Here is an 18,119-nt window from a genome sequence, read left to right as displayed (position 1 = left end):
CCTCAACTTTTGTGGGGCACCAACAGCACCTGAACCTCAAGGGAAGTGGCCTCAGTGCTGTGTGTGGTCCCACGCTGTCCGAGCCTCTTCCTCTCCCCACAGGAGACAAAGTGACCCCAGTGGGTTTGTGCAGGCGTTGTCTCAGAGCCGCAAGCAGCCGCCGCCGGGCAGCGGATGTTGGGGCTGGTGATTCACAGGGACAGGAAACCAGCAACTGCAACGAGCCCTGGAGGAACTGGCTCCAGCCCCGGCAGCTGGAGGTGCTGGAGGAGCTGGGACACTTGAGGGACAGCGGCTGAGGCTGTGGGTAAGGTGGGTGAGGGAGGGAGGGATGGGCAGAGGAAAGTGCCCGGAGGTGCTTGGGGCTCCTATGGGGACAGTGGGGTGTCCCATGGGCTCAGAGATCCCACGTTAGACCTTGGTGAGCCTTTAAAGAGGTCCAAGGTCATCCCTGTAAAACCTCTCTGAAAAGCAACATGGTGGATGTTCCCTCCTCACTGCTGCTCCTGGCCATCACCAGCTCCAAGGTAGGAATTTCCACCTCTCTCTTCCCAGCAGCATTTAGAGCCCTCTGGACCTGAGATGAGCCCATCCCACACAACCTGGATTGCCTGTTTTACAGTACTGTACTTTACATCTCCTCATCCATCTGCCGATGGAAGCGTGGGTTTAATTACATTATTTCTGTATTCACATCTTCTAAAATATTCTGGAAGATTCAGTCTGTGCTGAGCTTCCCTCATCCTTCCATGGTCCTTCTTCTGGCTCCTGCCTGTAGCTTCTGGGACTGCTGCAGCCCACGCTGCTCCCCCTCCAAAGCCCAGTTCTTAAAAATAGCTGATTCAAACAACACTTCCTGGGTTTTCCATTGATTTCAGAGCTGACTGGCATCATGGATATGAATGTATTTGTTTCACTGCATGTAAGTGCTTGAAATAGCTAATTCTAGATAGAAGGAGATTTGGTTTTGTATCAGTTTTCTCTTGTGTGAACAATGTTCGGTGTAAGATGGGCCACGAGGCAGATAATTTAGCAGAAGAGGATAATTTGGGGATAATCTTGTGTGAGATTGGCTCATTTTCGTGGTTCTGGAGTCCGTAGTTACACAGGGGTTGCCTGCATTGCTAACATGGGGGCTCCCAGTGGAGGTTAATGATGCTGGGAGGCTTCAGTGCTGCCTGGAACAGTTACAAATACAAGATATGTCTGTGAGTTACCTCCTTGTGCTGCCATGCCTGGTGTGATTGGGGTTTTGCAGCGTATTTTCCACCCAAGGTTTTTTAAAAGCATTTTCCAAAGTTATAATCTATGTGGAAGTTGGTGTATCAATTCTAACTTTCCCCTTTTATCGTATGTTCTACTGAAATGCATCTATTGGCATGAAAGCCTGATCTGTCTGAATAGCTGTAAAAAGACTTGAACTCTATGGCAGCAGCCTTCCTAAGAAGCCTGACACTGGCATAAATCTGGTAGGAAATGAGATGTGCAGACCTCTGGAAAGGAGCTTTTCTGAAGGCTCAGTGCTGGTCATTGAAGTCATTCCAGCCACAGGAGCTTCCTTAGTCTGAGACTTTAATTTCTCAATCGATGGGACTTTCTGTGGCAATCTGTGCCACACAGGCAAGCAGAAAGTGGAGCTGCTTTTCTTAGACACGTTAGAGACATTGACTCAAGCTGAATATTGCATCTGTTCAACAAGTCAGTGTGCTGAGTTTCATATGGTGAGTCTTTAAATACACTCTCCACTTCATATTTCATAGCAGTGACTCATCCTACCAGACTGAATTAGAATTAATTTACTGCAAACTGGTGCAGACCACAAAACTTAACTGCAGGGGAGAGAAAGTGACTGGTTTATATTTGCCTTTTGGGTATTTTTTGATTGATAGATAGAATACATAATATAAATACATTAAATACATAATATAAATACATTATTTTAGTCTTTATCTTGCAATGTGAACTCAGGGGTGGGCTTGACATCTGCAAAGGGCTAAAATGTCTTCATCAGAAATTATCTCATGGAAAACCAGGCATTGCTGAGGCCACATCAACACATTCCTCACTCTCCTGGTTTCTCAGCAAAAAGTTAAAGTTCACTTTAAGTGCTCTTGCAGGTTTTTTAGTGAGCTTTGTGCCTCTTCTGCTGCTTTTGGGAAGTTCTTCCAGACTTTCCATCCACTAGGAATTTCATTTCTAGCCTGTGCAAATCCAGCTTATATCCACTCGTTTTATAAGCCAGAATTGCCTTATTTAAATTCAGAAGTTTTTCTCAGTTTGTTGTGCTGCTCTTGGACAGATGGACAGTGAGTGTCCATGTCCTCTTACTCTCCATTTCAGTGCAATTAAAAGCAGAAGACCTTTTAGTCTTCCTGGATAAAACCACCTCTCCCTCCTTTGGATCTCCATAGTGAGCCTTGTTACTGGAGTGAATCCTTAAATTAAGACAAGACCTGGCACAGAGTAGATAAACTTTTGCAAGTTTGTTAATTTTTCCAAAATTTTTAGTAAGAAAAAGGCTGTCTCCTTGATTGCTAAAGATATCTGAGGCCAGAGAAGGAGCAGCCCCTGTTTGGGAAGATGAGGAGACCACAGCTGTATCCAGACTCCAGCGTGTTGCTCTCCCAGGAAATGCTTGTCTGGAGCAGCTGCTTCTGAGGGATTTGTGGGGTCATGGTGCACGCGGTGTGCCCTGGTCCCACCGGCTTCCTCAGAAAAAAAAAGGGGAAAAACAGGCAAAAGGAGAAGAGAGAAGTGCATGAACAGAGCAGGGCCTTGCAACACTATCTGAGTGTTACTCCTAAACTGGATGGGAACGTGTTTTCTCCCCAAGTTTGGGTTTAGCATCTTGGAAGCAGGGCTGGCCATCCATGAACTCCACACGTCCTCCTGTGTAGAGACCTCCATGGCTCGAGTCTGTCTGTTCTGCTCTCCAACTCCCCAAGGCAGAGCACAGGGAAGCACATTCTGCCTTCCAAATATTTTATTTATATCCTGCTAGCTGTGAGTAAGTGCTTCCAGCCTTCTGCTTGTCATAAATCTGTTCATCACCTCCTTCTGTCAGCTCCTTACCAGAGCAGGGCTTGTACCAAAAGAAGGGATTTTCCACGGACTTGGGTAATTGGGGAGCACAAATGATCTTCAGGCTGGTGTGTGTGTGACTTGGGGGCTTTCTTGGGGCATAAAGCTGTGATGGGGTGGGACACACCATGTCCTGTTCATCAACCCTCAAATAACCACTTTTTGTGTTCCTGGTGAGTGGGGGCTCAGGAGCAGACAGGTTTTGCTGCCTCACTGCCCGTGACCAAAATAAAACTGGCTCTGGAAGGGAGAAGGAGGGAGAAGCCGTGCAACAGGACAAACTAGGTCAGTGTTGTCAGGTGTCTTCAGCTCTGCCTTGCTTTCACTTTAAAGAAAAAAAAAAGAAGAAAAAAAGAAGAAAAGCCAGGAAGCCCACAAAGCAGCAGCATTGCAGCTCTTTGTATTTTAGTCACCAGCATTGGAACAACTTCCTTCAGCTGCCTCTTGGAGATGCTTTAGAGATGATCCACAGCTCATGATTTCCATGGGGGATGCTGAGCAAAGGAAAAATGATGGGGAAAACCACATGGTTTTGACTAGGCTCTTTTGGCTTCTGGTCCTGCACCTCTAGGGTGGGTGCATGGAGGTCTGGGCAATGAAATTTAGAATAATGCATCTCATCTTCTTCAGAAAGTGCTGCAAAAACACTGTGGAGGGAAAGAGAGGCCTCTGGGGGCCTGTAAAAGGCAAAGCCATGGTAGAGTGAGTTCTGGTAGCTGCCAGGTCCTGGAGAGCCCAGGGAACCTGGAACACAAGAGGTTTGTTCTCAAGCAAAGGGTGAGGTCCCTTCTGGACAGCCATATGGTGTTTGGGAACCAGTGAGAAGATGCTGACACCAAACCATTGCTTCTGCCTTTGCTCAAGGTCTGCCTGAGTGGAAATGAGGGACTTTCCTTCCTCTCCTTTCCCTGCCCCATGCTGATTTACACCATGATTATTTTCACTGTGCCCTGATAACTAGGACCGTGGCACTGGGCTGAGACTTCAATGCAAACTGGACCACAAAGCTCCCACCAACACGCTCAGCTGCTGCTCCAAGTGCCTGGCAGGGACAGGAGGAAGGTGCTCAGCCCCCACAGGCTCAGCTGCCATGGGAGGCTTTGGGTTTTCTCCGACATCCACGGGCTGTCAGAGCAACTTCCAAAGTTCTGCGGAGTTTGGGCAGAGAAATGTTGTTTATTCCACTTTAATCAAGAAGAGGCAGAAGGTGCTGAGCAGGGCAGAATCAAGCTGCTGCTTTCTATTGTATGCTACTGGCATTTGTTATTTTGAATTATTTTAATTATCAATTGCTATAATATATCTTTTCTCCTCCATTCATCAATTTAATACAGGCTAAAGTTGTAGTAAGAGAGGCTGAAGGTAGGCAGCAGGAAAGCTTCCTGCCAGCCAGAGTGATGATGTACTGGCCTTTGGCACGTTGAAGTTTCTCCAACTCAAGGGAAAAAAAGAAAGTTGATTAAAAACAAAAATAAATTAAAATAATCTGTAACTAAAGAAAATCTGACCCTGGGGAATAGGAATGGGCTAAATGATCCATCTCAGTGCCAGCAGGCTGCTTTCTGTGATATTTGTAGGATGTTTTGTATTTTAAAGGAAGAAGTTGAAGCCAAATCGTGCTGATTGTTAAAAAACGTTAGCTGCTGTTTGTGAAAAAGCCTGTCATGGAAAGGAGGGGAAGAGCCGGTGGCTGAGCCAGCTCAATGCAGGAAAAGACATGGGGAATTTCACACTGGGAGTCACTGTGAGCTGCAGGAAAGAGCCAGAACACGTTGTGCAAAGGTCTTGACTTTAAATATTCCCTAGTGCCTCCCTTTTGCCCTCTCTTCTAGATATTAAAAAATTACTGTCTGCTGACAGCGTTTGATGGCAGCAGGGTGGGTTTGGGGACTGGGAATGAGTAATTCAGAGCAGTGCAGGACAGGGCATCGCCTCTGCTGCCCTGTGCCACAAGCCCAAAGTCCCTTCTGCATCCTCAGCAGCCTCCCGGCTCCCTGGGGGTGGGAGGGCAAACAGCACCTGGCTTTTTGGGGCTACAAGCTCTCTGAGGGGTGGCCTCACAGCCCTGTGTGCCCCCACAGCTGACGGGGTCCCCCGCACGTGTGTTTCAGGCTGGATTTGGCTGGGCCATGGTGCAGCTGGAGCTGTGGGCAGCCGCGGCACTGATGCTGCTGGGGGCGGCCGTCAGCCTCTGCGTCAGGTGCCAGCGCTGGGGTAAGTGCTGCCTGTCGCTGTTGCACACGAAATGGGTACACAGAAGCGTGCTGAGTTCAAGAGAGAAAAAGACCCAGTTTTATTTCTGCCCTCACAATATATACAATTCCAAAAGTGACAGTGGATTGGAGGATGGAATTGCCACCTCTCCAAGCACACTGGTCAAACCAACAGTCCATCAATTCTCTCCTCCCACAAAGAAGAATGCAGAACAATCATTATTTACATGGTGTGAGAACTCCAGTAGAAATATGTAAGCATTATCAGAAGGCTAAAGAAGTTTTATGAGAACTTTAAAACTTTCAAAATAACTATAAAAGAAAACTTAACACTTTTAAAAATCAGGACAACAGCTGCCCGCCCTGGCTGGCCTTCCCTCTTGGAATGTCCACCCCGCTGCATGGGCTTGGCTCTGCTCAGCTGGGTACCACCTCTGCCCTTCAGGGGATGGGTTGTGGTCCCTGGTGGTGGAGGACACAACCTTCACTGAGAGCGTCGTGCAGCACCAGCGGGTGGGAGCCATGAGAGCACCAGCACACACAGACAGACAGACAGACAGACATGAAGCAGCTCAACACTGAAGACACAGAAGGGTCCAGGCATGGAACTCCAACAAGAGTTTATTAGAGTCTAACACTGAAGGGTCCAGGGGCCAAAGACACAGACAAAGGAGGTCCAGGGTATAAATACAGGGAAGGGACCAATAGGGAATGCCAGGGGGGATGGGTGGGGTTACACAAACCAGTGGAAACACAGGGAAGGGAGAACTCACTAGAACATGAACATACAGGGTGAAAGGGGTAGGGAAGGCCAGTGGGGAGGAGAAAACCAGGATAAATTAACACAGTGCTGCAGGGCACCGCAGGGGAAGCCTCTTTCCTCACCCTGAGCTCTGAGGAGTGCCTGGAGCCTGCAGTGCATCTCCCCAGGGCATTGCTGTTACCTTCTCCCCCGTAGGCTCTCACAGGCTTCCACAGGGATGCTCCCACAGCGTGAGCATGGAAGAGGCTCTGCCAGAGAACCAAGAGAGAAGGAACACCTAAAAGTGAAGCTCCCCCTTCCCTGGGGCCGATGTAACACTGAGGTCCCTCTACATGGTCATGTTGTTGGGTGTTTTTGGGACTCCACGTGGGAAGATTAGCTCCAGTTACACAAATCCTGCAGATCTGGGACAGAAGGGTGGGCAAGGAAGGGGAGTCTGGAGGGTAAATTTATATAGAGAATAGAGTGAGCACCCAGTGGGGTTTGAGCCCCTCCCCGAGCATTGGGTGGGTTTTAATGGGGGAGAGGCTGCAGTTTGGGGTTTGGGGGCAGGACCAGCTGCTTTGCTTTGTGGAGGTTGAGACAAAAACCACAATTTAAACATAGTTTCAAAAAATTTCATCAAAACCCTACTGCAACTGCTGCTCACTGCCTCCACTGTCCTGACGTGCTGAAGAAGTTTTGTGAATATATTTTACTGGCCTTTCTGATCTCTAACTCCCAAATCATCCTTTCTAAGAGCTTTTTGTTCCCTTGTCTTCCAGCTACCAAACGGGAGACACAGCTGAATGAGCAGAGGAACCAGTAAGTTGCCTTTTCCAATCGTGCTTTTCCCCCAGACAACTCACCCAGGGTGAGCCCCAGAGCCAGACCCAAGCTGAAATCTGGGTTTATATAAAATAAAATAAAATAAAATAAAATAAAATAAAATAAAATAAAATAAAATAAAATAATGCCAGGATGATGCAGAGTGCCCCAGCCCAAGGTGCTGCTGAAGTGGCAATGCCTTTACAGAGAATAATCCAAAATTAAACTGAAGCTGACTGTGATGTTGAATCATTAACTAGTTGGAAAAGGTCTGGGAGAGAAGGGCAAGTTCTTATCCTGTTCTGTTGTGCCCTGAGATGAGATGGAAAGATTATTTACTTCATAAAGAAGCCCCTGCCCTTGGCTGGTGCTGGTTGGACCATGTACCAGAGCAACCACTGACCTGCAGCACAAGAAATTAAGGAAATGCAGTGTACACACGTGCACTGCCCCTTATTTCCTTCAGCAACAGACAAACCACAGTAAATGATGTTAAAAGAAGCAAAGTTGGGTTGTAAGCTTTGTCATAGGAGATGCAATGTGGCTCTGCAGAGGCCTCCAAGGGGTTGGGGTTTTGCTTCTGTGGGGAAAAGCTCTGGAGTGATCCATTGTGGACTGATGGAGCAGCCACTGAAGGCTCCGTCCCCCACAGGCTCCATCTCTCACAGACTCTTGCTGAATTGTCCCAACTTCTTGAAATTTATACCTGGATTAGGTGGTTTGGGCTCAGGTCTGTGGTGCTGTGTGCTCTTTCTGGAGGTGTGGTTTGGGTGTCTTGCAAGCAAAGTGGTTTGACTCTATGTTTGGGTTTTTTGACAGCCTTGGGCCATGAATCCCAGCTGGGTATGGGGCAACCCCAATGAAAAAGGGGGAAAGGGTTCCCAAAATTGGAATTAATAAGTAGCTGTGTAGAAACACCTGCAGTGAAAAGGTGTTGAATTCTCTTGTGCTCTGAAAAGCAGCTCTCCTATTAACTAAAAAGTAAAGAGGTTACTAGGCATAGGTTATCATTGATAACATTATTTTATTCATGTTAATAATGAGGGATGATGGGAGGGGCAGAGGCAGCAGTGGAGGTGAAGCAGTGGAGTTTGAAGCCATTTAATGCATGAACATCCATTTTTTAATGGGTAAAAAGGTTCTTCTCGCCTTTGGTGGCTGAAGCATCAGAATGAGAATTATCCTAAATGGTGTTTTCCTCATCCCTGGATCCTTCCCTTGCTGATGCTGGCTGCTCTACCAGTGGTCCTAGACCACATCCTGTCTTTTAAGGATCAAGAAGAGTCCAGAAAGATGCTCCCAGGTCATACAGGCCCTGCATGACATGCTGAGCAATGCAGCTTGGCATCTCACAGAGCCCAGCATGGTGCTCTCTGCCCTCCACTCACCAAACAGTCAGGTCTCTTGTATCTGTTTTCCTTGTCATAAACCGCAAAATTCAGCTGAGGTTGTCCTGCTGTTTTTTCCAGGTTTGAAAGCCAGCAGAGATTTGAGGTGATTCGATCCCATACCAGTGAGTATGAGCATTGCATGTGGCTCCTGCCTCGTGGTGTGAGGGCCCTGCATGCATAGAACAGGGGGAAAGTAATGTTCAAAGGGTCACCTTGAAGCCAGGCCATGAAATGGTGAGACCTGTATTGTCCAAGCCACCTTAGATGCTTCTAGGTGTGTGAATTCTGAGCTCTAGTTAGAAAAAATGCCCTTTGCATTGAAAATGATTCACCAGAGCGATGTCGTTGAAAAGTGACACCTCAGCTGCTGGGGCTCTTGGAACCATGCTGTGCACCCTGTGAGAATGAAGGTGTGGGTGACAGGAGTGACTCATCCATCATCCCTCCTCACTGCTTCCTGCAGCAGGTTGGGTTCAGCACTGAACTTTTGAGTTTTATGTCACAACGAGCGGCTGCCAGGTCCGTGTGCGATGTGTCCATCTGCAGATGGCTCTGCCCTGCCCAAGGACTCGGCTGGCTCCAAGCCCCTCAACCCCTCTACAAATCTTTCATCTGACCAAAGTTCTCAACTGCCCCTTGCAGTGGAGGGAGGGGAATGGCCCCTGAATCAAGCGGGTTTGGGGGACAGTAGGTGACAAGGCAGCAGCTGGGACTGTATCTTCTGCCAGCGAGTGTTTGCAAGCTCTGTGGTCTGCACAGACACCAGCTTTTTCTCTAGTTGTTTCTTGTTTTGATCATTTTTGAACATTCAAGGAACAATCTGGAAGCTATTTTAGGATGCATTAGGAAAATGCCTGCCAGTCCCAGGGATTCCTCTCTGGTGGATGTTCTGTGCTCTTTAACATATTTGCTGCTGCCATAATAATTAACATGAGAATTTTGTTGTTGTTGTCAGTTGCAACCCGAAGGCTGGAAAAAAGTAAAGAACCTGAAAAGTTATCAATAGCAAGGTAGGAAAAAACCCAAATAAAATCTAGCTCTAGAGCCAAGGTTGGATGAAGTTCACCTAACATACATGAACGTTTGGGATTGCATTCTAGGCCCTATAGATATGGCTTGGGCTGTATTTAAAATCAAATAATAGTTTGGGTTGCAAGGGACCTTTCAAGATCATCTAGTCCAGCCTCCTGGTGAGGAGCATGGACATCTTCAACTTGATTGGGTTGCTTCACTTGTTGATGGTCAATAGTATATTTAGACTTTTTTCTGGACTTGTTCAGTATGACTGCATTCTTCTGGCAACTGATTAAATCAAACCCAGGAGAGTGAACTGTGGCTGTACATAGCAGATACATCATGGAAAATAAATGGCCATTATTCACTTATAAGCAGTTTGGTGTGATAAATCCCCTTCTCCCCATCACCAAAATCCCCAGTAACTACACAGCCATTGTAACTCTAATGCAATATTCAAGCATAGTTATTCCCATCTTGGGATTTTACTCCTAATTCTTAATCTCCCCTTGCTCTGTGTGTGTACTTGATAGCTTCACAGGGAGGTTTCATGCATGGTCCTTCTGATGGTGTGTAACTGCTGGTAGGGTTTGCTCAGACCCCGGATTTTAGGTCTCTTTTCTCTCTTTCAGTAAAGCCACTGAAGAGCTCAGTGCTTCCCATCACACTGGATATGGTGAGCAGCTTCTGGGACAGGCACAGATACAATGAACCACAGAGTGGTTGGAGGTGGAAGAGACCTTAAAATCATCTCCTTCCAATCCCCTGCCATGGGCAGGGACACCTTCCACTATCCCAGGGTGCTCCAGGCCCCATCCAACCTGGCCTTGGACACTTGCAGGGATGGGACAGCCACAGCTGCTCTGGGCAGCCTGTGCCACGACCTCACCATCCTCACAGGGAAAAATCTCTTCCCAATATCCCACCTAACCCTGCCCTCTGTCAGTGGGAAGCCATACCCCCTTGTCCTGCCACTCCCAGCCCTTGTCCAAAGTCCCTCTGTCCTTTAGAAGGGGCTCTAAGGTCTCCCCAGATCCTTCTCTTTTCCAGGCTGAACAACCCCAGCTTTCCCAGGCTGTCTCCAGAGCAGAGGGGCTCAGCCCTTGGAGCATCTTTGTGCTCTCCTCTGGACTTGCTCCAACAGGTCCACTTCCATCTTAATTTGGGTCTATCCTGGGTCTGAGTTTAAAGCCCAGTGCTCGCCCTGCTGTGGCTGACCAGTCCTGGTTAGAGCCACAGGCACAGATTGTTTAAAATACCACCCCTGGCTGTCCCAACTCCCGTACCCTGGAGTGTCCAACCTTGCAGCCATGTCCCCTGACCTCAGAGCTGCTCGGTGCCTCCCTCCATTGTCAAACTGCTCCCATCACTCAGCTTGAGTTCGTGTGTAATGTGCCCCTCTCTTGTCCCCAGGGAGCAGGGACGAGTGCAGGTACCAGAATTTCCTGGCAGGTAAATGCTGCAGCCATATGCCTGGGGGTCTGGAAAGGAAAGCTGCTGAGGGAATGGGAGGTCCCAGGAGATGGGATCTGGCAGGGAGCACACAGGCAGCCAGCACTGCAGCTGGCAGAGCTCTGGCTCGGTCAGTTTAGAGATTGCTTTGTAAGACACACGCTGATCTGATTAATGGGAAAGCAGAGGGGGACGGATGCTCCCGAGCCCGCTGCTCCTCCCAGGGCAGTGTGAGCTGGTGCTTGCCCTAAGAGGATTATTGGTGTGTGGGGCTGTGCTCTCCTCCTTTCCCAAGCCAGGGAGCATATTCCCCATCTCCTGCCAGCTGGCAGGATGTGTCCATGAGAAGTGGTGAGCCGGGGTTTTCCCAGGACCAGGGGTGGATCAGGGCTACCTCCCTGTGCTCCAGCCACCTGGCTCTGCTGTGGATGGGCTTTGGGGCTGTGCCAGGGCTTTGTGGCTGCTGGGGATATCAGCTGTGGTTGTGCTGGGTGGGGTGTCCAGGGATGGCTGTTCAGGTGGGGTGCTGACAGCAAACCCTTGTTCTTGCAGAGAACTGCCTGCAAGAAGATACTGCCTATGTGTAAGTACCCTGTGCTGCTGCCAGCATGGTGGAGTGGAGCCATACTGGTCCCAGTGCTGTCCTGGTGCTCCCACAGCTCAGCCTGGGAAGCCAGTGCTGGGCAGGAGGAGCTGACGGTGCTGCTGTTCTCACAGGGAGCCCCTGTCTCTGGATCACTACTACAATTGCACCAGGTTCTTCAAACCACCCCGTGGTAGGTCTCCAGGCAAGCCAGGTGGGTTCCTTCATCCAGTTTGGCTGTCCCATGGCTCCAGGGAGCTCGTGAGACTGTTCTTGCTGAGGTCTGTGCATCACTGTGTACGGCCTGAAGCAAGTGTGGGTCCAGGGGACATATTAATTAAAAGGGTGTAGCAGAGCTGTGGGACTTGAAGGATGTCCAAGCCCCTATCAGTCCATCTGTTGCCTATAAACAGGAGAGCCCAAAACCATTGGTGATTGTGCTCCTGTAGGAGTGACCACCCAATTCCATCCCTTGGTCACCACAGGCTGTCACTAAGACTAACAATTTTTTAGCTAATCTACATGTCATTGTGGGAAACAGCCCCCTCCTGCAGGTGGTGAGGGATCTTCCCAGGTCACTTACACTTCCATAGGTCCTTTGTCACTCCTCTTTCTTCTCTCCATCAGAGAAAGACGAGGATTGCTATTCCTATGAAAATGTCACCATTGGAGTGTCTCAGGGCTCTGATTCAGGTAAGTGTGCTGCTCTCACGGGTCATGTGTGTGCACAAAGTGCAGAGAAGGATGGTGACCTGCCTAGCCAAGAGAAACCTGCTTGTTCACAGCTCAGCTCTTCCCACCAGCTCTGTGCCATGGAGCTGGCCCACAGGGACTGCTCCAGGCACAGAGCAGGCCTGGAACATTTCCCCTTTCTGCAGGAAAATGCACATAGTGATACCTCTACCCTGATGCTTTTGACTTGGTGGTTTCTGCAGCAATTCAGGAACGTTGGGATCTGCATCTCTAGGTTTTTAGTGTTGTTTTAGCCAGGATGATTATGGTTCTAGCCCCTAGCTCAGGTTTGTCACCAAATCCAGCACAAGAAGGCTGAAGCCAGGAAGCTTCTGGAGGATGACACTGGACCACAGTGTCCCTTCACGGCTTCCAGCGTCAGTCCTGGGGTGTTGCAATCAAAATAGGAAGTGAGTTTTGTTTCCTTCTGTGAGTTAACACACGCTTTCTGCACTGCTGAAGCCTGCCCTGCTCCTGCCTGGCTTTGTGCAGAGTGATTAGAGGAGGCAGGAGCAGCAGGGACCTGTCTGATCCCCATCCGTGCCTGCAGATATCCAGGCACGTGGCCAGGGCTGGAAAAATGACGAGGCAGCATCAGCAGATCTGTGCTGGCTGGAAGCTCAGCCACGTGCACAGCACACCCGGGGGCAGTGGTAGGAGGGGGTTTCACAAAGGCCCCTTTTCGGTCCATTTGCTGTTCAGTATCACCCTGTCCAAACTCTTCCTTGTCACAGATGAGGCTGTAGACTATGAGAACAGCATGACAATACTCACATGGAAACTCCAGCAAGGGCAAGGTACGTTCTCAGCTGTTATTTGCTGTTTGGAGCATATGGGCAGAGTGCCTGGAGCACTAGGCCAGTATAGACCCTGCAAGGGCAATGCAGCCATCACCCGTGTCTTGAGTTAATTTTCCCCCCAGTTGTCCATGATAAATATCCAAGGCAATGTGCAAATTGTAACACACTCCTGTACCTGAATGCTGCTCTGTTGGGACGTGGTGCCTGTTGTACTCAAAAGGCCACCTTTTGGGAGGCTGTGCCTAAACCCTGACCATGGGATGATACAGAAAAATGTTGCTCTTCAGGTCTTATATCCTCTTACACTTGAGGATGCCCCAGAGCAAGCACAGCTGTGTAATCCCCTGTGCCACAGAACTTTGTGCACACACCCAGTGGGTCAGCCCTGGACTCCTGCTCTAGTCAGGGGCCCTATTTCTCAAGATGGCCTTTTAGCCACAGTTTAATTTAACATGTGACTTCCTGTGAAGCATGAGGGTAGTTCTGACCTGGGGGACAGTGGGGAGTGTACACATATATTTAAGAGCTTTGTGTCTCTGGTGTGAAAATTGTCTAAGAGAAGTGATTCCTGTTTGCATACTCTCTAGATAAAATATTTTTTGGCTCTGAAGAGCTGCCCAGAGTGTTTGCAAATTTGCTGTGATCACTTTGAAGCCTCTTCAAGGAGACCTTGACACTGATCTGAGTTTCTTAGCCCAGGCACAAAAATATGTCAGCAGCAAAGGCTAAATATTGGCAGGACACATGGCGTGTCAGTGGTCTGTGTGTTTTTACATCGTGTGTTTTTACACCACTCACTGATAAGTGCTTCCCATCCTCACCCACAGCCCCAGTGACAGAAAGCCTGGATGATGAGCCAGACTACATCAACACGGGTCCTGTGTCAGGCCCTGCCCTGCTACCAGAGCAAAGGAAGAAACAGAGTAAATGGTTGGTGTGTTAATGTAGGGTGGGAGGATTTGGTTTATGCCAAAGGGAGTTCAGCTGGAGCTCTGCCCTTGCTGGCAGCACCAGCACAGCAGCCCACATGGGCAGTGGAGGAGTGTGAGGAGCTCACCCTGTGCAGTGCCTCATCTCTGGTGGATGCCAAGCTGACTAACACGGGCCATGGAGACAAATTTGTCCAAGTCCATGTCCCAGCTCCAGCACTGCCCTCCTCCAGCAGGCACAGGAACTCCAAAGTGCCCTGGAGCAGCTGGAGCCAGCACTGCTACATGCTGTGGACAGGGACACCCAGAGCCCCCTGCTCTGAGAAGGGATTCCCTCAGCTGAGCCCTGCCTGCTGTGCTAAGACCACACATCCTGCCCCATTATCACCACCAGCCTGATGCTGCCGATAAAGAATTACTCAAGGCAGATAAAGTAAAAAAAACTGCAGGGAGCTGCAGGAAGGTTGCGTGACACTGAGGGACAGTGAATGATGTGCTGGTTAGTGCTGGTCACCTTGCTCCAGTCTGGACTAGGACTCCAGCTGGGAGATGGACTGGGGCCAGGATCGCTCTCCTTGTTGGGTTTTTACCCTCTTGAGCACCTAGGGAAGCCCATTGGGATTGTCCTTATGCCACGTGCCAGCTGCTCTGGTTTTATAGGGTTTTATATTGCCCAGAGTGTGAGCACCAGCACGGGGCAGACTCCCAAAATCAGATCTTTCTGAAGATTTGTCGCCACCATGCAAAGCAGAGTCATCCTATTCTGCACACTAGGGCATTTGCTTCTGCTGGATGTAGCTGGACATGGGAAAACTCAGCCTGAGAAACCTGACCATATTTTGCTGCCAGGCATCTTTTTGCCATTATAATGATGCCTCTGTTGTAGCCTTTGCTAGCAGAGTAATATTCTGAAATCTCAATGTCCAACCAACAAATGCCAGCAGAAGTTCTCCACCAAGGGAGGCTGAACTGAGAAATGGGCTCCTGGTGCCTCTGTGCCTCCTGCTCCGATCAGGGATCATCCTCCAGGAGCACGACTGGGGTTCCTGCTTAGACATGGACATTTTGTAGTGTATGTCATTTCTTGTTCCTGGAAAGAAAATGTAGCAGGCAGCAGAGTTAAGCTGAAAGCAGGGGTTAAAAGTCAGTGGACTCACTGGTCTTTCTCCTTTTATTTCAAGTATTCTGCATAAAGTCTGAAGAAATCTTTTGCTGAGCTGTAAGAGCGCACCCAGCGAACACGCACACAGGGAGAGGGGAGATTTCCATCCCTCAGTGAAACCTCTTCTCCAAACTGTGCCTGCAGTGACGTAGAAGGGGTGCTACTGAAAGAAGAACTGCACTGCTTGAAGCCCCACAGAAGTCCAACTGCAAACCAGCAACTGGAGAGAGCACTCTGCCCCCAGCGACCATGGGCGAGCCCCAGGCTCCTCATCCCAATCTCATTTCCCTGCATGTCCACTTGACGATGGCCAGTCTGGACAATGTTTTCTCCTGTCAGGCATGAAATGAATCCTTAACTTGCTGAGCAGTAATGGAGCCAGCTACTTAATTTGTCAGGGTGACTCATGCACCATGGTGTTAAACCATAGGGATTATGTTCTGATTTAGTTCCTGTGCTCTCCTATAGAAGCAGTTTCCTACGTGAGAGGAACTGGCGAGGCAGAGGTGGTGTTTATAACAGCAGTGGTTGTCTGGAGCTGAATGAGATTCCAACCTGTTCACAAAAGCTAAAGAGGATTAAATGCCTGCCTTATCCATGGGCATGTAATTCCAAGTGTTGGTCTATGGCAGTTTTCCTCATGTTTCAGTATCTGTTTTAAAATTATACAAAGAACAGCAGCAACTGTGAGAGTCAGACCCACAGCCACCAGCCTCAGAAACTGTACCAGTCCCTCAAATGGCTGTTGGAGCATCATCCCCGAAACAGAATCCCTATCTCCTGAGCCCTGATGTACAGATGTGGCAGTTCTGGAACACTTATTTATTAAAACTGAAAAGCTTCCAAAGCAAATGGGGTGTTTTGCTATGGTTTGCAATGATAGATGACTGCATGATCAGGTGACACAGAAATGGGAGGACATGAGGTGACAAGGAATAACGTGCAGGATCTTATGGGGCAAAAATGCATTAAAAGCCTTCTTCCTCAAAATCAGATCAGAAAACTCTTTCAGGAAAAAAACACAGCCCACACTCATGGTGAGTGAGCAGAGTAAGGGGAGCTAAGGGTTAGAGAGCTGTGGTGTGGGAGAAGGGATGTCAGGTGCTTCCTGCAGCAAATGACTTGGCTCTAATTTTAGCAGAACCACCACGAGAGACCACAGGTGCCCACCATTGGTGTAGCTGAAATGGTGGGTGGGTTGGAGTTTGGCTCAGGAGAAGGTTTGCTAGTGGGTCCTACAAATGCTACAAGTTTCCACAGGACTTTTACAACAGAAGAAATCTAGTGCACTTCAGGGATGCACACAGGCAGGGAGCTACAGCCTGGTTTTCTGCCCACCCCAGCCCAGCTTCTCCTCACACCCTTAGGTTTTCTGAAGGTCGAATGCTCTGCAAAATGCATACATCTGCTGCACAGATGTATGGCAGCAGGGTCCCCGTGAGCCAGCAGCACAGACAGTGACAGCCTGTGCTGGCTCTGCACAGGCTCCCAGGCAGGCAAAGGGTGCTTTTGTCACTGAAATTGTGTCTGGACCTCACAGGGCTATGAGACTGTTGGGATTCATCCTCAGCACCTGAAGAAGCTTCCACTTTCCATGAAGTGCTGCAGTCTGTGGATTGTTCACTGCAAGGGTGAGCTCGTTGTGAGTGATGTCTGGTGATGTTACCCTCTGCTGATTCATCTCCCAGCCAAGGGAGCCATTCATGAATAGGAGATTAGCAGCAGTGACAGATCCTTGGCACACAGCAACAGATCCAGCTGGAGACCTTCCAGAAAGTTCTAGGCATTAGGTCAGTGCATGGTCAGAACATGAAAATACAAGATTTATTGTTCTCCTCGCTAAGCAGGGAGGCAGATTGCACCAGTTAGATTTTCTTGGTACAAGGTTCCCCCATTGCCAAAGCCTGAGTTTGAAAGCTGTGGAGCCAAAGCAGGCAGGGCAGAACTGGATGTGGAGAATCTTCCCTTCACTTACTGGGCTCCAAGCAAATCCCCCTTTGCAGCTCTCCAGAGCAGTCAGCTGTAGTGAGGTGTAGTGAGGCATTTGTAAAGGTTCTGGAGCACTTCTCAGCCAGTCATCTCATTACACTGGAGGGTATCCAGGGACTGTTTCAGGAACTCTCATCAATAATGTTTGTTATTAGTCTTGCTCTGAACAACCTCACTGTTTTTCTCTGCAATGAGTGAGTACAGATGTGTGTGTTCACTGACATGCTGTCCTTTTGGGACTGGCTTTAGGTGTGCAAGGGGTTCTGGTGCTCAGCCAGAATTGCTAGACACTGTTGTTTGAACCTAAAGAATTGAATTTGAACCAAAAGGAGACTTAATCTCCCCTGGGTCCACTTCTCCCCACGTTAGGTAGGCAATTAAGTGAGAAATTCACTTCCTGTTTTCAATTTAAGGTGCTTTAGAAAAGTAGTTCTGGCTGGTGCAGCTCTGAAAATGGAGCTGGGGAGTCTGTGCCAAGTGCTGAAAAGCAGCAGCTCTGCACTCAGAGGGGAAACAAATGCCTGTGGTTTGTTCCCAGAGCAGGAGGTGTTGGCGGCCTCTGGGATCAATACTAGTCCTCTTCTTAGGAAAAGTGAGTGTGATTATGTCCCTGCAGAGCTGGAAAGGATTAGCCCAGAGGAGAGTCTGCTCCAAACTGGAGCTGTGAAATGCAGCTACTGAATACAGTTGAGAAGAAACCCTCTGAAACCAGGTAGGAACAGGAACCATGACCCTTCATGTTCCTCACCCATCCACTGGCACCACCACTGTGGGCAGGCACATCCCACAAGGTAAGGACTGGCCTTGAGTCATCCAAATATGGTGTTTTCTGGTTTATGAAACATCCATGGTAACACCTCTTCCTTCCCCATTCCAATGAACACATTTAATAAGAAAGCAAAGACAGAGTGGGCTGGCTGTGATGTGCAGTCAAAGGAAAATTAACCTTATTTAAGTTTTTGGGGACAAAAGCTGTGATGCTGTGTCTGTAGAGAACTCAGCAGCTCAAGCCCCAGTACTAAACTATTAGTTGTGTATTTAATAGAGTTTGGGCTGATAGTAACCCACTGGGTGGGAACCAAAGTCTAAGTTCAAAACGTATCTAGTGAAGAATGTACTTTGAGCATTACATCCATTATTCCAAGTGCTGTTTGCTGCATTCCCTGCACTGCAGCTGCCAATTTCCTTGCTCTCCTGCACATT

At 48.8% G+C, this 18,119-nt stretch overlaps 1 protein-coding gene across 1 annotated transcript; it reads left to right on the top strand.

The window, feature by feature from the left end:
• Positions 1 to 259: 259 nt before the first annotated feature.
• LAT2 (linker for activation of T cells family member 2) lies at positions 260 to 15,753 on the top strand. The gene is made up of 13 exons (XM_053961348.1): positions 260 to 307; positions 5,193 to 5,295; positions 6,822 to 6,861; positions 8,334 to 8,377; positions 9,211 to 9,265; positions 9,902 to 9,945; positions 10,683 to 10,721; positions 11,274 to 11,304; positions 11,439 to 11,497; positions 11,932 to 11,997; positions 12,771 to 12,833; positions 13,664 to 13,766; positions 14,947 to 15,753. Exons 2-13 carry the CDS (start codon positions 5,211 to 5,213, stop codon positions 14,963 to 14,965), a joined length of 648 nt encoding a protein of 215 aa, XP_053817323.1. The 5' UTR covers positions 260 to 307; positions 5,193 to 5,210; the 3' UTR covers positions 14,966 to 15,753.
• Positions 15,754 to 18,119: the final 2,366 nt, after the last annotated feature.

The sequence above is a fragment of the Vidua chalybeata genome, chromosome 20 (genome assembly GCF_026979565.1).
Source record: "Vidua chalybeata isolate OUT-0048 chromosome 20, bVidCha1 merged haplotype, whole genome shotgun sequence".
Taxonomy (NCBI): domain Eukaryota; kingdom Metazoa; phylum Chordata; class Aves; order Passeriformes; family Viduidae; genus Vidua; species Vidua chalybeata.
This window is presented reverse-complemented; position numbering and strand designations above follow the sequence as displayed.